Raw genomic sequence first — 22,032 nt, 5'->3', positions numbered from 1 at the left:
GTGTGCCGCACACACTTGTGGTTAAACGATATCGCCAAACATCTATTGTATCCAGCAAGGATTCACAGTGCTACAACCACATCCACCACAGCAGATGTGAATTTTTTGCTGAGACTAAGGAAGGTACAGGTCTTCTGTGATTCAGCATTTTTGGAGGCAAGGGTTGGTAGATCATGTAGATTTGTGGAACTTTTCGAACACCTTGCGATGACATACTTGTTGCTTTGCCTTTCCTCCTTGGGCTTACCCAAATAAATGTACTCCGAGTTTCCGTTGTTTCACCAAGGTGAGAAATCAAGAGACCAGGATGAGTGTCATTTGAAAGAGTGACCTTGGGGCATTAGTCTGCTTATAATCCGAGTTGAGTAATTTGCAGTTAACATTCGAATTTGGACATTTTGGAGCCTGACACCGGCACATAATCGCCAACTCTTGTCAATGACGTCAGGAAATCGTTGACGTCCACTGTGAAGCAGACGGCGTGCGTTATTATGGTTATAATACACCCACGGTAATAATCAGGACAGCAGTGGATTCAAACCCTGAGCCTCTGCAACAAGTGGCGAATGCACTACCGCTAGGCTGCGTCATCGCACGAGCATCTTAACAAATCCCACAGTGCTTTGCTGTGAAGCCATTCTCACAGAGCACACCCTTCACCCGTGGCTTAAATTCCACGGGAAAGTGACCATTGCTATCAAGTGTTTTGAGTGTACAGGCTGTCCATGAAGGTGCCGTCTATTATTAATCTCCCTTCTTTCGTATGGATATGAATTGAGTAGCAACTATACATCAATGTCTAGGTTGTAAATCCTGCTGATGGCTTCAGAGGACATCGAGTTGTTGGTTAAAGGAATGGATAACTTGGAATGAATTACGATTCGATAGCAGTTTGAGCACTGTGTTTGAATAGTGGGGGTTATATGAAAGGTGATGTGTGTTTGCCAAAATATTCAAAAGCCCAAGTGATCTTCACACGACAGAAACATTAAAAAGCATTGTGCCCGCATTGCTGCCAAACACCCGGGGCTCTCCCAAATCTCTGTGACCTGTGTCGCCAACGCTACGGCAGACATGTGGAGCTTGACAGTGATGAGACTCGTACGGCAAAGTCATCCTAGCGAGTGTGTGTGTGTGTGCGCGCATGCGCGCATGTGTGCAGTTTTATTGACCCAGTTGAAACTGATGTCAACATAATAAGTTGCAGCTCTTTGTCAATCCACTGTTGGATGAAGGCTTCCCCACACCACGTCAGTCACAGAGGTTGTTTGACCATATTTCACCACCCTGGGCAGTGTGGTTTGGTGAAGAGGGTGCCCATGACCGGTTCAGTTATAACCCGCCACTGATGTTAGCCGTGGCCGGGAATCTAACTTAGGCCACCGGATTTAGAGCACAATGCACGAGCCACTCTTCCACCGCTCTACTCCACGTGATATACGGTGCGCGTATACACAGGGATGTACCTATCAAAGTACCAAAGCAACGCAAGATTGAATACCAAAGTGAAAGTGAAATGTTCTTATCGTGTTATAAAACGCGAGCCCATTACTATTAACGTTAGGAGAGAGAAAAGCTATTCGCACAGCTACCGCCCCAGTGTCTGCGAATGTAGCTGATGAAAAACAGTGCCTCCAAAAACTAAAGCAAATAAAATAAAATGGCACAATAATGTCAAAGAGTTAAAGCCAGCTCCGCTCATCAATCAGCCTTGCTTTTTAATTAGTTTTTTTCTCCCCTTAGAGAACATTTCTGGAACATTATTCGGCTGCAAATTACACCGAGAGTCAGAATAAGGGACACATCAATCAGAGAACAAACACAAATCACATCGCTGTTAAGAAGAGTAAGTGGGCTTGGGCAGAACACATCACAAGAAGGGAATGGTGGCCGATGGGACGAGACTGGTGATGGAGATGCAGCCAAAAGATGGGACATAGATATTGAATAATTGACGATATCTTTATGGATACCTTGTCAGAGTGTACCTATGACCAAATCGCCCAAAACTTACCTGGTCTCGTCAGTTTTAGAGATTAATAAGGACCTATTCTTGAGCTGGACAATCTTGTAGCACGTGAGTTCCTTCCTCCTTTTAGTCCTTTTTATATCTGAGGTCTTTGTCCAGGTCACGTGGATTGTGCCCAGTCACGTCAGATCTTGCAAGCTATGTGGGCTTAATCCTGAATTGTACTTGGATGGGTGACCACCTTGCACAAGCAGGTTGTTATAGGCTGTGGCGCTACATTGTGGGCAGCAGAGGGCAGTACAGTAAAACACATTACAGTATTGTGCAGTACTTCTGTGCTCCCTGCCTTCACTAACCCTCATTGATAGTAAGCCACGACCAGTGCCGGATTAAGCTAGTGCGGGGCCTGTAGCATGATGTTATAAAGGGGCCCTAAATAAAAAAAAACACATGTTTTACTTGCATAGTAAAGTAATTGTATTATTTCATTTGCAATACAGCCAGAGAATACGATAAATCACTAACCTTAAACACCCAGTCGTTCATAAAAGCTAAAGGCAGTATAGTACTATAGTAATAGAGCAAGTGCAGAATCACTGAACCGGAATTGATAGCTTGAAATCATTTAGCGCAGGGTCCCTTGAAAGTGCGGGGCCCGTAGCATGTGTAGCTACTTTTGCTACTAGGATAATTTGGCACTGGCTACGGCACAGACGGCGTGGTGAGGTCCTCGTCTGGCAGTGGATTGACAAACGGTACAGTTCATGTACATACTGTACATATGTGTGTGCGCCCGCGTGTGTGTATAACGATGTGGGGAGCGGTAATGTAGCGGTTAGCGCTACGCTGCGAACCCAGCAACCCGAGTTCGATTCCCGCCCACGGCCAACACCAGTGATTATTATCTGATCCAGTCCTGGGCTTCCCTGACTTTAACTCAGCCTCAAATCATCACCACTCGGGAGAATAAGGCGGGCGGGCGTGGTTCTGGCCACCCAGTCCCTCGTGTGCCGTGCCAACACTTGTCCCAGCAGTCTGTTAAGGCTACACGGGGAATCTTTGTCTATGTAAAAGGCGAACTAACACTGAGAGACGTTGTTCCACAGCTATAACCCCTTCGAGGGCCCCAATGAGAACCCGGAGGCTGAGCTGCCGCTGGCGGCCGGAGAATATGTATACGTGTACGGCGACATGGACGAGGACGGCTTCTACGAGGGTGACTCCGCACTCACCCCAACTGCCTGGCGCCACATTGTTTAACAACAACAACAATAGCAGCCGCTGGCATTTTCAGTACACCCATAATGTAACAAACGTCTCGGGGCGCAGACGATCACAGGAAGAGCAGCAGTGGGTTGGAGTGAACAAGAAAAGGGAAGAAAAAAAGGAAGAAAATTAGGAGGTCCGAAGGCACCAGAGAGAGAGAGGAGGAGGAGGGGGATACCTGGGGAGGGAGTTCCAGAGGGGGAGGGGGGGCATAATGGCTCAAAGAGTGGCCACCAATGGTAGAGCGGCAGATCATGGGAGCAAGGAGGAGACCAGAGTCTGTTGAGCAGAGGAACTGGCTGTGACATGGGGGTGGAGAAGGTTGCAGAGGTATGGGGCAGAAGGAGTAAGGCCGTGGATGGAGATGAATTTGAGGACAAGGATTTTGTCGTCCACACATTTGTGGATGGAAAACCAGTGAGGTGAAGCCAGGGGAGTGTACAACTGTACATACAATAACTCAGGGTGGCGACATGACACAAACTACCAAACATTTTTTGTTACACTTAACAGAATCAGTAACGGTCAGCTTTTTGTAAAAAATGCATTCTGCTCCAGCTCTCACCCCCGATAGGCTGCGATGCCCATTGCTTACTTGTGCTGATTTTTGCACCAACATTTTTTTTTACTGGGGGGCGGTTATCCTGGGGGGGCGGTAGGGGGCGGTTATCCTTCACCGGGGGTGTGGGGCTGGGCCCCTCTGTCCTAGTGGCCCATTACCACTCTCCTGAGTTCCAAGTCTGACCGGTGTTGTCGCGAGGAAAGGACAGTCTAACCATTGCGCGTCGTAGTCTCCACATTGCTTTCCACTTGTGTTGTAGATCTCTGGGTGGTCTTTGCTTAAAATGTGGAAAGAGCCCCGATCGAGGCTAAACGGTCAAAATAAGCACATTGTACAGCAACATTATTATCAAAATACTTGCAAAGTAAAATGTAAGCAGGTGAAGAAAAATGACTCTGGGTCAATATGAGTAAATACATAAATCACCACACTAATGGCATATTAAATTTGAACAAATCACATGAAATTAAGGCAAATGGGCAAGAATCCAATGCTAATTTGATAAAGACAATATAAGTAGAATTTGGAGTTAATTAGAATAACATGTAAAATTTAATACATTTTCAATAACGTAAATTGAAATTTGCTTACCAAAGTAATTTAATTACATTCCCTCATTCATTTACTGGCAGGAAACCGTATTGTGCCTGCGATTAGCTTTCATTAGAGTCTGAACGATAGAGCATCATCATGAGGCTTTCTCCTGTTCTGTTATAATCACCCAATTGACGTTCATTATTGGGAGGCTCAAACTCAGGCTGCGACTGCGTTTGTGCAGGAGAGCTGATGGACGGCAGGAGAGGCCTCGTCCCCTCAAACTTCATCGAGCGCATCTCCGACGAGGACTTGGTGGCGTTCCATCAGATGGAGGGCGAGCATTCATTGTCGCAGCAGCAGCAGCAGCAGCAACACCTCCACCACGTCCACCACCATCACCACTCGTGCCCCGACCGCGACCGAACCCGTCCCACCTCGGCCTGCAGCGTCTGCTGGGAAGGACAGGGCTGTCCCGGCCAGTGCCCCAACCCCTGCCAGAACAAGTGCCGGGCCGAGGTGCCGGCGCCACCGTGCGGCGCTGACGGCGGTGGTTGTAAGGGCGGCCGCTCGAGCGAGACTCCACACCGCTGCTGTGGCGCGCCGTACGGCTGCGACATCGGCCAATCACTGCCGCGGCTCGGTACTCCCAACTGCACGGAGGACATCGACGCGGAAGAGGCGCCGCCACTGCAGGACGACCCGCGCGTTCGTCACCCGCGCGGCATCGCCCTCATCAAGCAGCTGGCCAAGAGCGTGATCATCAGCTGGGAGCCGCCGCCGCTGCTACCGCCGCCGGCTCGCACGTCCGCATCGTCGTCGCCGTCCCTCTCCACTTCCTCGTCCTCCTCCGCCTCCTTCTCTGCCGCGGCACCCACGAGCTACAACGTGCTGGTGGACGACGAGCTGCGGATGAACGTACGCGCCAGCGCCAAGCCCAAGGCACTGGTGGAGAAGCTGGAGCTTTCGGCGAGCTCGTATCGCGTGTCCGTGCAGTGCGTGACGGCCCGGGGCCTCTCGGACCCGGCGCTGTGCAGCCTCCTGGTGGGCGCGGGCGCCACGCCGGCCCCGCGCCAGCTGGCGGTCCGCGACGTGACGCCCTCATCGGCCGTGCTCGCGTGGCTGCCCAGCAGCAGCAGCCACGCGCACGCGGTGCGCGCTAACGGGGAGCAGCGCGGCGAGGTGGCGGCGGGCGTGCGCGCGTTCACGCTGCTCGGCCTGGAACCCGACCGGCACTACCGCATCGTGGTGGAGGCGCGGCCGCAGCGGTCGCACTGGGAGCCGAGCCCCGAGGAGAGGCGGCGCAGGGAGGCGAGCATCGCGTTCAGGACGCCACCCGCAGGTGCACCCCATCGTCCGTGTCGCTGCTGGGCTGGAGTAGGTGGTTGGTGACTGGAGGGGGGTCGTGGCGATTTATTTTGTGCCGTATGTAGCCAACCGTGCTAATCGGAGGTGCGTTACTTGAAAATCAGAGGATGCTGTTGAGAAGACGAGTGTGTTTTGACGTACCTGAGTCAATCCTGATACTCATCAGGGCTCGTGTGAGTGTGCATTTTGAATACCATATGCATAATTTTTTCTTGCATCCGCTTATTTTCGCAATTGGCTTCGAGGAAAGTTTGGTAGGTGTGTAATCGTTCACCATTGTGCGATCCTTGTTAAGGTTTTTTGCCCGTGTGTGAATTCCTGCATCCCGTTATTTTACAATTTGGAGTTCGTATCCACATAGCCTCTACATGGGACCACGTCTTAAGATGCTTTAAATAAAGAGTGTTTATTTATATTACCTTTTATGGAGTTAGTCGGACAGAGACAAAGTGAAAAAAGGAAAGTCTTGGGCCTTGTCTTGAAAATGGGCAGGGAGGCGACAGCAAAGATGGCTGGGGGCAGAAGGAAATTCCAAACGATGTAGGCCCTGCCTGCCTGCCTGCCTTTATATCTATTGCCCATCTATCGATCTGCCTATCTGCTCATGTGCTGTATTCTCCATTAAGAAGAAATGTCACTCCAACTGAAGATTAATTTTTGAGATATGCTCTGTCTCTTTATTTATCTGCTGTGAGGAGGTTGACTTTATTTAATCTCATGGTTTTATTACCGAGAATCAGTGGCTGGCACAGCTGTCAATGGAGCAACCAGTGAGGGCGGTCTAAGGAGTGGGGGTCATGCCGTACAACAACGAAGCGTGCTTGACTGTGAACTCTATATTAATAAAGTGGCTGCCTACATTTCATTATGTGTCAACTCCACACCCCCTCTCAATAAATGTATATTTAATTGGAGTGACGTTTCTCCTTTTATTATGTTTTTTCTTCATCCTCATTAATACTTTGTGCATTGTTGGTAAAGAAGTTATGCATATGTATTCTGGTATTATTTGCCCAGATTATATACAGGGCAAGATAAGCTGTAAGCTTTTTGAAATTCAACATATATAAATAAGAATATGGAATTTCTGTAGGGACCTGTAATGAAAGTGCTCATTGCATAATTTCACGTGTACATCTCGGACACTTTAAAGACGTGGGTAATCGTTGGTATAAAATCATACAGAGGGCATAGTGTGCCATCTAAAAGGGACTACAATTCTAATTGAAATGATCTGTCCACCTTTTCCTGAGAAGTTAGACAAAAGCTCGTGAAATTACCACATGTCAGACGTACTCTGACACACTGGCATGGTGAAGGTGCATTTAGATTCGTGTGTGTGTCGTGACATTGACATATTCTATGAGCCATATTTTCGAAAGGTAACCGTTCCGCAATAGTTCAAACCGGTCATTTGCTTTGACTCGTGAAATGGTGCTGATAGCACAATATTAATACAATTTTTTGGGGGGGGGGGGGATAAAATATACTTATATGTCATTTTAAAGCAAATACTAACGTAAACTATTTTTATTTTACCAGTTAAGATCCACTGAGCTATATAGCCTTTTCTTCAGAAGCGACCTGGCTATCTCAAACGATAGCTCAACGAAGTGGCTTTTCACTTGAACATTTATAGCAGCCAAATACTCCTAAACGCACGTTGATTCTAAACGTGTAGGGAAAAACCGGAGGACCCGGAGAAAAATTCTACGCGACCACGTGGAGAACATGCAAACTCAAAATATACAGCAGGCGTCATGGTCGAAATGGCACCTACGACCTCCTGCATACCAGGCGAGGTAGTTATCATCTCGCCACCTCTACTGTTCCCCCTCGCCCAGGTTTGCCAGACGCGCCACTTCACGTGCAGGTGGAGGCCGGACAGAGCACGGGGACGCTGCTTGTCTCGTGGCTCCCCGTCACCATCGACGCCATGGGCTCCTCCAACGGCTCCTGCATCACCGGTTACGCCATCTTTGCCGATGGAGCCAAGGTGAGGGCCTGGCCTTGCCACGCGTCGCACACACACCCGACAGAAGCCGATAAGTATGCTCTGCAAAATGCCTTTGCTTCGAAAGGTCATGCGTCGGCAGTGCGGTGAAACTCTCCGCATTGGGTGCATAACGGCATGTTGATTCATCAATTGATATCAATTGTTAAGACCTTGGATAGTCAGGTGACTCTCGGTCCCTGGTGAGACGTTTTGATTCGTGTGCTTTGGATTTAATGAGTTCACGTGACCCTTCCAGCCACGAGAGGTCAGTGCTTTCACAATGATGGCAAAGAGTTATTGATTAAATTCGAACGCGACGTTAAATTGGAACAGTTTGTTTCATCGCCAAAGGGGTGATTTGTCACTCTCCAACCAGTGCTGGGAATTGGTGAATATTTCACATTCCTATGGTGGGGTAAGTGATAAGCCACATTGTTGAGCTATCATTTGTGGCCAGGTCTCTTCTGAAAATGAAGCTAATAGCTCAGTGGGTTTTACCTGGTAAAATAAACATGTATTTTTTTTGCGTGATTTGCTTACCTTTTCTATATTTTGCACTACGATTGTGTTTTCGCATTGTTGTTGTAACTTTCTGTCCCACCCCATACTGGACATCAGTGAAAAAGAGGTTCGCAGCCCATCATATTCCTCCGCTACGAATAAAGATTCTCAGTGAATAATGAATCCCTTGCCTTGTTCGCATGGCGCAGGTGCTGGAGGTGGCGTGCCCGACGGCGGGCAGCGCCGTGCTCGACTCGTCGCTCTGCGAGGGCAGCTCCGCGCTCACGGTGCGCACGCTGTCTCCGTGCGGCAGCTCCCCGCACTCGCTCGCCGCCCGCCTCCTCCTCCTCCCGCCGCCGGACCGGACGAGGAGCCCCGAGGGACCCTCGCCGCCGCCGTCGCCCGTCGCCGGCGCGGATGGCAGCGGCACGCCCACGAGACGGGCGCGCTCGGTCAGCAAGCTCAAGATGTGCAACCACGCGGCCGGGTGGGGCAGCCCATCCCGCGCGGAGCCGATGGCCGGTCAGTGCTGGTGACAAGCTGCGACATTGGTCGAACGTGGCTTCTTAAGTCCTTTACGTAGGAATATTGTTGCCGGGTGGCACACAGGTCAGAGCGCTGAGCTGGCACCCCCTGAGATCCTGGGTTTAAATCCAGGATCCTCAGGGTGGTGAGTAGATGGTCTCAGCCCAGTCACTAATGACTGCACACATACACACAAAAAAAAAAACCTAATCAGATTCAATTTGGTTCGGCACTTCAATTGTTTACATTCCAGCGCGGAGAGTTAAACATTTTTTGGTTTGGCCGTCAGGTAACGAACATTATTCTCAGTTGCAGAGTGGGTGAGAAAGTAGCGCCCACTACTGTGTGGATCAGAAGTCACTTAATGGGCTGTTCTGTAACACAAAGAGTTTCATTGCTCGCATGACATGACGCCGAGAGCTCGTAACATGTGTGGTGGGCGGGAGCGGGGCGGGGTTCAATTTTTGTTACAAAAAATACCAGCAATTCAAAATGTTGCCTCTTATTGCGAACAGCAGTAGGGGAGGCGTGGTACGACCCAGCCACTGGCTCCTCGGGCCAGACCTCGACGGACGAGGCTCGCTTGAGAGCCACGGAAATCCCCTGCGACACAGGGTCGATGGGAGACGTCCCAGACACTCTCGCCACGGTGCAGCTGTGTGCTGCCGGATCGCCCGACGCCATCCCCTCGCCCATAGTGCCAGCCGTCCGGCCCGCGGAGCCGCCCCGGCTGCTCGACTCGGAGGTAAGCGACGAGCCCTGCTTGGCTGCCCTAAGCCCAGGCCCGGACAATCTGTCGCCTCCGTATCACTCTTCTATCGCTACTACCACCATGGTTGCTGTTGCCATGAATGAAACTCATTATTTCCTCCACCCATGTTGAGGACTTAGTCCACCAGATTGTTTCGTCTCATCCATACCCATCGTACTCATCCATGCGGTGTTAAACCACTGTACTGCAGGTCAAATCACTTACCTTTCTGATTGTTTTCCAGCACTGCTTGATTTTGTAATTTCGTCCCATCGTCCCTCTTTTGCCAAGTTCTTAAAATAACATTGCTTAATTGAATAAACACGTAAACTCTCTTCTCGCACATCTTCAACGGTGTTGTTTCTTGCTGGTCGCTAGGCATTTTTGGCCTTTGGACCTGTGCTCGGTCACTGCAGTGTACAGTTTTGTACATTTGCCAAGCGCGATGCACACCACTGTGCATGTCTTGGAAGTTCCGCCGTCACCGCCGGGGTTTGTCTCCTGCACAGGTGGTGGGGTTCGTGCCACCGGCAGACGGAGAGAGCGATTGTGCCGAGGCGTCACAGGCCAAGTCGGAGGAGGAGCATGGCTCCACGCAGCCCTTGTGCAGCTCCATGGAGGAGTTCCTTCGGGAGATGGAGCAGGACCGACTGGTCAGACCTAGCATCTCCACTTATTGCTTCAGGATAAATCAAGATTCTGATTCTGATTCACTCACTCACTAACACATTTACCCACCTGTCCACTCACTCACCTACCCACCTATCCACTCACTTACCTACCATCCCACCCACTCACCTGTTAACCCATCAACGCACTCACTTATCCACTCATTCACCCACAAGCCCAACTACCTGCTCGCTCACTTGTCCATTCGCTTACCCGTTAACTCACTCACCTGTTTACTCACTCATTCACCTGTTAACTCACTCACCCATGTATTCTCACTCATCTACCAAGCAATTCATTCACCCACCCACTCATCCTATCACTCAGCCACTCAATCACGTGGTCACTTACCCACCCATTCACCCACCCATCTCCCCACACTCAACCCCCATGTAGGTACCGCCGCCTCGGTTGGAGGGCTACCAAACAGAGAGCAGCCGTGGCTCGGAGCTCTCCGACATCTTGGAGGAGGACGAGGAGGACCTGATGTCCGAGTCGGTGAAGCGCAGCGAGGCTCAGCGCCGACGTCTCAGCCACCCACTCAGGGTGAGGAGCAACCACACTCACTGTCACCATCACCACGACTCACGGCACCACCCCGACTCACGGGACTACCCCGACTCACGGCACCGCTTGTTGGATGAGGCAACCAATCAGTGTGGAAAGCGGGCAATTAGACTCAAACTGTAGCTTGAAGTAAACTTAGCACATTCGTTAATCACACTGGCCTATACCAGAATTATTCGTTAATAAATCAAATACATTTAAGTGTATGATACCAGCTGACCTTTCGGCAAAAATATGCCTAATTAAAAGTGAGTGACAATGGAAATATCGGAAAGGTTTTGTGAAAGAGTATACGTCGATAAAACGGTTGAGAGACGTATTGAAACCTGAGAAAAGATTGAACATAAAAACATCCAGATCCAGGAAATGCGGTGGACTAAGTAAAAAAACAACTACTTGAATAAACGAATGCAATAGGCGCGCAGCAGCAGTGTAGTGTACTCGACGGTGTCCACTGCCGTGCGTGTGGCTTTACGGTGAGCGCCGGGGTGAGGGCGGAGCCGAACCCAGGGCCGGAGAGCGGCCTCGGAGCAGCTGGCCGCCCTGAGGCCGATAGCGACCAGCCTCGCCATGCTGCAGCTCACGTAGCCGTACTCATGTTAATATGCTCATGCGTTATGCCGCGTCGTGTGATGAGAAACTAACCGACGTCTTATTAACTTATTTTGCGCTCATCCTTCCGTTGCGTTGTCACCCCGGTTGTTGGTGCTCTTGTTCCCTGTCCGCAGCGTTGTCTTCGGGGTGCCTCTCTCTCTCTCTCTGTTCCCTGTCCCCTCTCCGCCTCTACAGTCTGAGTTTTCTGCCGTTCGTTCGACCACGGTGCACCGCACGGAACACTGCGCACGCCTCTGTGTTTTTTTCGCGTTCTCCTAGCCGTGCGCACACGCCGTTGTTTGCCGTTTTGTGTCTTTCTGTTTGTGTGTGCGGCACTACAAGGTCAGTTCGGATCCTGTTTGCAGTAAACATCTTTCCCCACCCCCACCCCCCCCCCCCACATCACTGGCTCTTTCCGGCCTGCCCATCGAATAATTCGCTTTTTGAGCGTTGAGAGTGGTGTGGTCGCCGTCTGCGAGCGGCACCGTCGCCCGCGTGCGCGAGCATTCCGATCGAGGCACTTTGCGCACGTGGTGAGTAACGAGCGGAGGCTCAACCTTCCGCTTCCGTCTCACTCGAGGTGTGGGGGAGCTCGCCGCTCACCGAGGGGTGGGACGATTTCTTTTCAGCCAGCAATTTGATGAATTGACACTTTTATAAGGCTTGTAATTCGGCTCGAGAAATCGATGATCTTTTAACACGATTGTTGACGGTAGCGCCTCTAGTGGCGGCACGGGCGACATGTATCCATGGCGCACGCACGTAGAAGAACGTCAATTCTTGCGCGCGAAATTCGACGCGCACATTGTGAGTGCAGTCACCAATCGCAAATTAACAAGTCGGGTGTATTGTTCCACCCGTACGCACGGTGCACCCTGCCCGCTGTGAGTCTTTCGCGTGTGTTGGGGCGCTTGTTGTGGGGTTTGCGATCACTGCGGAGGGGGGGGGGGGGGGGGGCGCGCCGCTTATGCTGTCGATGTGCGCGCCGTGGCGTGGGCGCGAGGAGGTGGGAGAGGGCTGCGACACCGACAGCGACGAGGAGAGCCTGGAGGCCGTGCTGGAACTGCCACTGCAGAAGCACTGCAGCAAAAAGCTTTTCAGCATCCCGGAGCTCACGGAGGAGGAGGAGGAGGAGGAGGATGACGATGATGACGAGGAGGAGGATGACGATGAGAAGGAGGAGGACGAGGAATCTGAGAGGGGCCTGAGGGATGCATTTGAGGAATTAGCTGCTCCTCACATCCCCCTTACTCCTGGTCGGAAACTCTGGCAGAAATACGACCGTCCCGGGAGAGTCAAATGTGGGAGTCCTGGGTGTTCAGGCCAAGTCCCCAGAGAAAGCCCCAAGCATTCCAGCAGAGTCAGAAAAGCGAGCCCTGAGCTGCTTGGCATAGTCGCCCGGGAAAGCCCAAAGAATTCCTTCAGCGTCGCCCACGAGAGCCGGGAGGTGTGGCCGGGGCTGGAGAAGATGGGCTGCACGGTGCAGAGAGACAGGTTCCTAAGACGCAGCCGCTTTGCACAGAAGCAGGCCGAGGCCGCGGTGGCGGAACGGGGCCACGCGGACGCCTGCACGAAGGACGTTCCCCTCGACAACGTTCCAGCGCTTCACTGCCAAGGCCGAGAAGGGGCAGCGGCGACGTGGGTCGACCTGTGCCGCACTCCGAGCGACGGGGGCAAGCGGGCACGCGAGCACAATCAGCGCAGCCCCAAGGCCAGGCCTCGAGCGGCGGAATGCCGCCACCCCACCAACGAGGGGACATCTGACGGGGAGAAGGAGCGGCCCGTGGGCCGCCGGCACGTCGAGGAGGCGCACGGGAGGCCGGTGGCCGCGGCCGCCGCCTGGCGCAGTAGAAAGCGAGGGCTCACTCGGCAGAGCACGGTGGAAGAGGACTTCTCGGACACGGAGCGCGGATCCGAGATGGCCGGAGGGGACAGCGGCAGTGGCGGTGGTGGCCATGGCGGCGGCAGCAGCAGCACGGGAGATGCGGGTGCAACCGCGCTACCGGCGAGCCGGGCGGACCCTCGTGAGCGGGAGCGCAGTAGTGCCGCGAGGACTCGAGCCGTCGTTGCCTTTCGGCAGGAGCAGGTGTAAATATAATGGCAGACGGGGTTAATGTTGCGGGGCGGGTGAGGTGGGGAGGGAGGAACACTGCTGTCCGATCTGCCTGGTCCATGCCCCCATGCCCTGTCCCATCACCCCTTCTGACATACCCAAATGTGAGAGCCGTTGGCCTGCGTTAAGTCGTAATGAGTGTCAATAGTGATTGTCGATGCTACCTCTAGAATATACGGAATGGATTTTTTCGACAATGACAAAGAGGACAAATGATTGGGGTGGGGAGCAGGCTGGGCAGCTGTGTTATCTGTGCAAGTAGCCCCCTCATTTCTGGTAGATGAGAGTTAAGTCTCCGTGTCTCGGTGAGAGGACGGACTGGGAGGTTATCAGCTGCCCTCGATGGGGCCCGTAAACTTCACTCGTCGAAGCCTTTTCCAATTTTGCTACTTTTTTTTTTGCTCAACTTGTGACATGGATCTCAAGGAAAAAAACCCCACAAACAGATGAAAAATATCAGTGTTCTTTTCCTGTTGGCTATTTTGACCTCAAGAGATTACACAAAGAGATACAAATTGGAGAGAACGAAATTGACGGCGTGCAAAACGCGAGTGTTAGATTTTGTATGCAGCTTTGTCGGTGAAGTTTACGCGAGTCAACTGACTGGGGAGACTTTACCTCCTGGCCCATCCAGCACCACTTGCCTGTTAAGTTCTCAAGGTGACCTCGGTACAATGTTTTGCTTTTACACTTACCAATATAAATGCCAACTTTGCTTTGGACAAATACTTAAGAATAATAACAATGGGTTTTAACATACAAAGCCGTAACTTCGAAAGGCGGTAAGGACTTAACAGGTAAAACCTCCCCTTGTCGTAGCTGACCTCCTGCCATTACCACCACCACCGCCGGCACCCGCCCGGTCACGGCTCGTGTTTTCTAAATAATCGCCGGCGACGACGCTACGAAAACACGGCTCCCATTCTACGCCCTGTAACCCACGTGCTGTGTCAGCGTCTGTCTTGTGTCCCACGTGCCGTGTCTGTGTCCCACGTGCCGAGTCTGTGTCCCACGTGCCGTGTCTGTGTCATGCCATGTCTTTTTTTTTATCTCATTCGCTTTCAGTTTGCGGTCCCTGTGTCCGTCCTCATGCCCGCCGTCGTGCCCGCCCTCTGTCCATCTGCATGCGCCCCCCCCCCTCCCCCCCCCCCCCCCCCCCGCAGGGACGTTCCTCTGCAATGATCCCGATTAGAGTCCTTTCTGCTGAAGGATTTGCGTTTGGCCCCTGTAATTCCGTGGCCCAGTGGCTGGCCCTGTGTCTCGTCTCTTCTCTCGTAAATTTCTGGGCAAGCGGAACCTTCATTGCAGAAGAACGCCTTCCCGTCAGCCCGTGGACAATTTAGGTGTTTTGTGGACAATTGTGCAATGCCATGAAGACCGCCATTTTCATAAACATCCGTGGTAAATGTGATAGTTTGGCTCAGTAGGACCACTTTCAACTCGCGGTAGAATTTGGTCTGTGCACAAAGCAGTTTGTTCTTTTGTTCAAATCCTGAAGGGAGAATGTGCACGTGTCATTTTATTCGGTTGACTTTTTTTTCCCCGATGATTTTCCAGGCATTTGGTGAAAATAGACATCTTGACCTTGAAGTGCACAAAGCTTGCACAATTAACTTAATTTGCATATTCTACAAAGAACGATAATTATTCCATGTTTGCTTATGTGATGACAACAACTAAAAGCAATTTGTACCCTTTCCAATGTTTTACGTATTGTCTCACTTGTTATAAAACCCACAGCAGTTATATTCGTGTAACCATTTATTTTCATAATTTGAGGTTGGAAAATCGTTTCACTCAAGACAAAGACGAATGCATTGCAAAAACAGTACGACTTAGGCAGTGATTGCTCACTTTGGGGCTTTATCTGCACGAGTTCAAAAGTTATTCCTAGTGAGCCATGCAATTGTAATACAATATTCCGTATTATCTGACAAGTATGAGCCCTTTGCCATGGTTGCAACAGGTACGTTACAATTGTACGTGCAATATGCGTATGATTTTACGTGGAAATCACCCAGAATGCACCTGATCTCATTCGATCTCTGAACATATTGAGGCTATTGCCCAGATAGTGCTTGGATGGGTGACCTCCAGGGTCCTGCTGTAGACTCTGGGGCTACATGGTGGGCAGCAGAGGGCCAGTCCGGCAAAACCCCATTGTTACACTGCTCTCGTATTCTATACTTCCCGCTTTCGCCAGTGCACACTGACCAACGTCGTGAAGTATGGCCAAATAACCCCCATGACTAACATGGCGCAGGGAGGCCCTCATCTAGCAGTGGATTTACGAAGGACCCTCAAAGAGTATATGTAGAACGAAAAAAAATCATACATTCTCAACACAGTTAATTTAAACTATACCTACATCTCCCCTTGTTTCTCCTTGGTACAATAACGATATATTGACAAAGTAACAATTGAATGACAAAATCTGTAAAATCCTACGAGGAGGGCCGGATATTCATATCCTCATCATGCTGTTTAGATGAAGGACGCTGACGCCGGTACCGGCGCTGGCAGACGCGAACGGCCTTGTGTGACCATGTGCGTGCCGTGCCCCACAGCCAAAGCACGGAGACACGGCTCCCAGCGGCGATGCGCCGAGCGTCGCCCAATCGGCGCCCGGTGGAGATGCAGTCAAACCCGGCAACGCCTGCCCTTCTCCCGATGCAGGTGAAGCCACGCGCCTTGCTCTCGTTCTCTCACGGTATTCTAGTCTAGGGCAGTGGTGCCCAACTGTTTTGTGTTGTGGCTCCTGCCACCCCCCACCCCCCCAATAAGACCACTGGTCGCCCATCCCCCCCACCCTTCACCCTCCAGCCCCCTGCTCCCCTAATTTATAGGTCACATATCCGTGCCTCTTGCTAATTCGGTGTTAGGCATGCATTTTGTTTCATGTTGTGTGTCGATGCAATGCGACGCTGATGTTCCCCGAAAGGCCATGGGTTGCTAATGGCTGCTCCAGTAGGGGTGTAACGAACCTTATTTTCGTCGATTAAACCGAATCATGAAAGCTCGTGATACAAGCACCAAACTGCTCTTGCAAGAATCATAAATTGCGATTCTATGTAAATGTTGCCTCTAGGTTAATGGATGGAAGAAAACTGTCTAAAATGAGACGGTAAATTACATAAAAGAAGACAAACTAGGTGGCAAACAGATGCCAAAACAATTCGATATTTGGATTTCATTGCGACCCTGAATCATGACAATTCATCGCATCGCCGGGGGGAGTGAACGCACCTAATACCCTGCGATGGGCATATCTGTGCTGTCACGGGTAGTCTGAAAAAAAAAAAAACACCCATTGCTTCCTCCACAGATTTAGAGTGGACCGGACCTTCGACCGCATTTAGAATTTTGTGCAAAAATTGTAACGGCGTTTTCAGATGGGGAACTAAAAACGGATTGTAGTCGTGGTCCAAGCAGCCGGTGTCGCGTGGCGCGGACAGCGTTGTGACGGTGCTTCACGTCGCCGTGCACAGGGGCCCCCTGGACAAACCCCGGCGCCGCGGAGAGAGGCCCCCGGGAGGGTGTCGTGCCCGTGAGAATCTTTGTCGCGCTCTTCGACTACGATCCCATGTCCATGTCGCCCAACCCGGATGCTGCCGACGAGGAGCTGCCCTTCCGGGAGGGTCAGGTCATCAAGGTGAGAGGGAGGGCCAGGTCATCAAGGTGAGAGGGAGGGCCAGGTCATCAATATGAGAGGGAGGGCCAGGTCATTGAGGAGAGAGGAGGGCCAGGTCATCAAGGTGAGAGGGAGGGCCAGGTCATCAAGGTGAGAGGGGGGCCAGGTCATCAAGGTGAGAGGGAGGGCCAGGTCATCAAGGTGAGAGGGAGGGCCAGGTCATCAATGTGAGAGGGAGGGCCAGGTCATCAATGTGAGAGGGAGGGCCAGGTCATCAAGGTGAGAGGGGGGCCAGGTCATCAAGGTGAGAGGGGGGCCAGGTCATCAAGGTGAGAGGGAGGGCCAGGTCATCAATGTGAGAGGGAGGGCCAGGTCATCAATGTGAGAGGGAGGGCCAGGTCATCAATGTGAGAGGGAGGGCCAGGTCATCAATGTGAGAGGGAGGGCCAGGTCATCAAGGTGAGAGGGAGGGCCAGGTCATCAAGGTGAGAGGGGGGCCAGGTCATCAAGGTGAGAGGGAGGGCCAGGTCATCAATGTGAGAGGGAGGGCCAGGTCATCAATGTGAGAGGGAGGGCCAGGTCATCAATGTGAGAGGGAGGGCCAGGTCATCAAGGTGAGAGGGGGGCCAGGTCATCAAGGTGAGAGGGGGACCAGGTCATCAAGGTGAGAGGGGGGCCAGGTCATCAAGGTGAGAGGGGGGCCAGGTCTTCGAGGTGAGAGGGGGGCCAGGTCATCAAGGTGAGAGGGGGGCCAGGTCATCAAGGTGAGAGGGGGGCCAGGTCATCAAGGTGAGAGGGGGGCCAGGTCATCAAGGTGAGAGGGGGGCCAGGTCATCAAGGTGAGAGGGGGGCCAGGTCATCAAGGTGAGAGGGGGGCCAGGTCATCAAGGTGAGAGGGAGGGCCAGGTCATCAAGGTGAGAGGGAGGGCCAGGTCATCAATGTGAGAGGGAGGGCCAGGTCATCAATGTGAGAGGGAGGGCCAGGTCATCAATGTGAGAGGGAGGGCCAGGTCATCAAGGTGAGAGGGGGGCCAGGTCATCAAGGTGAGAGGGGGGCCAGGTCATCAAGGTGAGAGGGGGCCAGATCATCAAGGTGAGAGGGGGGCCAGGTCATCAAGGTGAGAGGGGGGCCAGGTCATCAAGGTGAGAGGGGGGCCAGGTCATCAAGGTGAGAGGGGGGCCAGGTCATCAAGGCGAGAGGGGGGCCAGGTCATCAAGGCGAGAGGGGGGCCAGGTCATCAAGGCGAGAGGGGGGCCAGGTCATCAAGGTGAGAGGGGGGCCAGGTCATCAAGGTGAGAGGGGGGCCAGGTCATCAAGGTGAGAGGGGGGCCAGGTCATCAAGGTGAGAGGGGGGCCAGGTCATCAAGGTGAGAGGGGGGCCAGGTCATCGAGGTGAAAGGGAGGGCCTAGTCAAGATGACAATTACACGAGAATACACTCGAACCTCTGCAAAAATATTTGTAAGAAAAACTTTTGCTGCCCTACCATCTTCTGTCCACCTCTCCACAAGCCTACATCACTTTTGGTATTCCCAGACAGCCTCCCGTTCAAGTACTAGCCTCGTTTGGCTACCGATTATCTTCTAAACTGCGACGAGGTCGCTTTGAAGCGATTTACCATCAGCTTCTATCGACGCTCGTCTCTGCTCACTGGAATCCCGTGAGATTATTCTCCCTCCCCCTCCTCCTCCATGATGACCCAGGTGTACGGGGACAAGGACGGTGATGGCTTCTACCTGGGGGAGGCAGGTGGCCAGCGTGGCTTCGTGCCCTGCAACATGGTGTCCGAGCTGCAGGTGGAGGAGCAGGCCGTGCTGCAGGAGATCCTGAGACGCGGGTTCCTGCCGCCCGATGCGCCGCTCGACCAGATAGGTGCGCGGTGGGTGGGGTGGGGGTGGTGGGCGGTGGGACGGACGAACGGACGGACATGATTCCTGCTGTGCATCTATACCGGCCGTATCGTTTAAATGTTACAGCGTTTTTGTCAGTCCGCTGCCGGATGAGGGCCCCGGCAAGCCGTTGTCGGACTTGGGGAGCTAAGTTTGACAATTCTGCACCACGCTGGTCAGTGCTGGCTGGTGAAGGTGGGGAGCGTAGATGTGATGGTCCAAGGGACGGTACGACAATGGATTTTTAGCACTTGGGTGATATGGTCATAAGGCACAGGCTGCGTTCCGAATGGAGAAAAAAAATCTCGCCATGTTCGTCAATGCCGTTGCTTTCATTGCATCATCAGCTTTGATATATCTGCTGCTGGATAGAGGCCTCCCTATGCTGTCGCCATCTTTCGTGCTCATGAGGTGAAACTCCATCTACTGCCTTCACACAAGCTGATTTAATTTCTTCATCTGCATGGTCTATGTTCTCTCAAGTGTGTTCCCTCCTCTGGCTGCCACACCATTGTTAGTGATGACCACTGGCCATCATTCCTTCTAGCGATGTGCCAAAGTGCCCTGTGGTTCCAGAAGTATAATAGGACCATTAATACTTGAGCATTTACTTTTACAACTGACCTGTGTGTCATCGCATTTACACAATGCATGAACCACCTTGTCTCGCATCCACGTATGATTCGAGCTTTGGCACGTACACGCGACATTTCAAATAATCCCTCGGATGAGGTGACGTTCATTCAGTCTGCTTCTGAAATGTTAAAAGAGCCACGCTTGAAACATGGCCGTTTTCTGTGTTTCCCATCCGCTTCCCATGGGCCTTTTGCGTGATCACCGTTTCCCATTTCTATTTTTCCTGTTTTCTTTTTCAGTTGCGTTAGAGTCAGCTTGGGAGGAAAAAGATCGAGAAGGTTTGTACCTGTTTGGCGGATTGATGATTAATTCATTCATTCGCCCCCACTCGGTTGTCTGCGCTTCACTGCGTGCGACAGTGGAGTGGTGGTGGTGGTGGCGATGACGGGTGCCGTGCCTTGTTCTCTCTGCTGCCGCAGGGCTGGACGGGCGAGGCTGCTGGCAGGCGGGGGTCACCGCTCGCCGCATGATCGCCCTGTTCGACTACGACCCCCGGGAGAGCTCGCCTAACGTCGACATCGAGGTAAGATGTCGACGGTGAGGGCATCCAGGGTGGCTAGATCCCCGACCCTGACGCCTGTATATTTGGAGTTTGCGTGTCTCTCTATCTCCCTGTGGTCTTGTGGATTTTTCTCCGGGTCCTTCGGTTTTTCCCTCCACATTTATAGCCATGCCTTTAGAGTATTTGGCTACTGCTATAAATATCCACATGATAAGCCACTTCGTTGAGCTATCATTTGTAGCCAGATTACTTCTGAAATTGAGCGAAATAGCTCAGTGGGCCTTGCTTGGTAAAATAGATGGGTGGCCTTTACAACCAGTTAAGAGCTCATTCGGATAGAGCATTGGTGCACTGGGTAATGCACTGCACTCTTATCCTCGTCAACCTACTGGTTCCTGGCTATGGCTAACGTCAGCGGCAAGTGATATGTGAAGAAGTTCTCGGGAACCCTACTTCACAAACCCTCATTGACCAGCGTGGTGAAGTATGGTTAAATAACTCTCATGACCGACAGGGTCTGGGGAAGCATTCATCAGGCAGTGAATTGACAAAAGGCTGTTGATGATTAATGTTATAATATTTCAGACAAAGTAGCCTATTTTTAATGAAAGTTATTTGAACAGCATTGTTCATATGATTTTGTATTGCAGTCACAATAACCTTTATATTCCATAACATAAGTTTTTTTGGGTCAGATCGCGTAAATATAAATGTGTCGTTAAACCCGCCACCAACCAACACAGCCAATTAGTAAGGTTTGTTACGTAAACAGAACCTGCCAATTCGTTACCAGTACCGCACACCGGTGTGTTGGGGGGCAAATCCACAACATTTACAATCTGAGTAAGTACGACGTTTTGCCAGTAATTACTAGCTTCATCAGGCGACAGACAGATTTGTGGAGAGATCCTCCTGTTTTGGTTCCTTAAATACATGCCAAAAAAGCATTCAGATGTCTGCCTGAATTTATAAACATGAAAAAAACCGCCACTTTTTTTCAAATTTTCTTGCTGTGGTTTTCACACCCGATGACGATTGCTTGTGTTGCAGTCGAAACGTCGTGAGAATTTTATTGTTTTATATTTTTATCGTTTTATTGTTACCCTTCTGTGTGACTTTACCGAAAGAACCAAGAATATGAAAATAGCAGTGGATAAATCAAAGCTGCAACTTATTGACGAAATAAACATTGTAAGGGTGATGGTCATTCCGTCGAGTTATTTATTTATTCCACAGTGCTATGTACTTTTTAGGCAAGAAACGATTTGGCTCCCCTTTACAATGATGCTCGGAATTTGAGGTCACCATCTCATCCAAGAAGGGACTATGTGTGTCATTGGGGAGAATGCAGCCCCGACAGAGGCTTGCAAGGTCAATGAGAACCAATGACATTTAGCAGAGGCAAATCAAAAGAATCGACTTTACACTGACGATTCGAGTCGCGTTTCACGGGCGCAAGAGACGACTTTGATCGATGAGTTGTTCCGTTTCGACTGCCTGGTCCCACAGGTGGCTTCGAGTTTCAAATCATATGACTCCAACCACCGATAATACAGGCACACAGGATGAACTAACTCATTAATTAGAAAACAATTGGTTCTACCTTCTGCTCATAATAATTTTTTGTTGCCAATTAGAATAATTATAATCATGGGTTATCCAATGAAAATGCTGATAGGGTTTGCTATAATCAATGTAGCAGAGTGTTGGCACTGAAGACAGGGATTGATTGGCCATGCTAACGGTACGAGATCTTCCGTGCCCTTTCCTGTCACCCGCCGTGCGTTGCAAGGCCGAGCTGAGCTTCACCGCCGGGGACATCATCGCCATCTATGGAGACATGGATGAAGATGGATTCTACTTTGTGAGAAGCCACTGACATCAACGAGGAGCATAAAACATCACGCGCACTGCGGTCATCCTCGCAGCGGCGGCTTTTGGCGAACCATCGAACCAAGA

General features: G+C 51.4%; 1 protein-coding gene across 6 annotated transcripts in view; it reads left to right on the top strand.

The window, feature by feature from the left end:
* The window catches only part of LOC116939069 (RIMS-binding protein 2-like), a 143,944-nt gene that overhangs the window by 115,646 nt on the left and 6,266 nt on the right, over positions 1-22,032 (top strand). For 3 of the 6 annotated variants that reach the window (XM_032946971.2, XM_032946972.2, XM_032946968.2), the window contains 14 exons: positions 3,076-3,185; positions 4,576-5,673; positions 7,544-7,695; positions 8,406-8,718; positions 9,237-9,466; positions 9,982-10,125; positions 10,538-10,687; positions 12,309-13,388; positions 15,983-16,091; positions 16,904-17,067; positions 18,750-18,918; positions 19,811-19,849; positions 19,991-20,094; positions 21,866-21,937. In XM_032946971.2, coding sequence (XP_032802862.2) covers positions 3,076-3,185; positions 4,576-5,673; positions 7,544-7,695; positions 8,406-8,718; positions 9,237-9,466; positions 9,982-10,125; positions 10,538-10,687; positions 12,309-13,388; positions 15,983-16,091; positions 16,904-17,067; positions 18,750-18,918; positions 19,811-19,849; positions 19,991-20,094; positions 21,866-21,937 — 3,934 coding nt within the window. The remainder of the gene's footprint in view (positions 1-3,075; positions 3,186-4,575; positions 5,674-7,543; positions 7,696-8,405; positions 8,719-9,236; positions 9,467-9,981; positions 10,126-10,537; positions 10,688-12,308; positions 13,389-15,982; positions 16,092-16,903; positions 17,068-18,749; positions 18,919-19,810; positions 19,850-19,990; positions 20,095-21,865; positions 21,938-22,032) is intronic. The other 3 variants (XM_032946969.2, XM_032946973.2, XM_032946970.2) reach the window with 3 other exon arrangements.

The sequence above is a fragment of the Petromyzon marinus genome, chromosome 5 (genome assembly GCF_048934315.1).
Source record: "Petromyzon marinus isolate PM22_M1 ecotype Great Lakes invasive population chromosome 5, UKy_Petmar_22M1.pri1.0, whole genome shotgun sequence".
Classification (NCBI taxonomy): domain Eukaryota; kingdom Metazoa; phylum Chordata; class Hyperoartia; order Petromyzontiformes; family Petromyzontidae; genus Petromyzon; species Petromyzon marinus.
The sequence above is the reverse complement of the archived record's forward strand: the minus strand, read 5'-3'. Positions and strand labels throughout refer to the sequence as shown.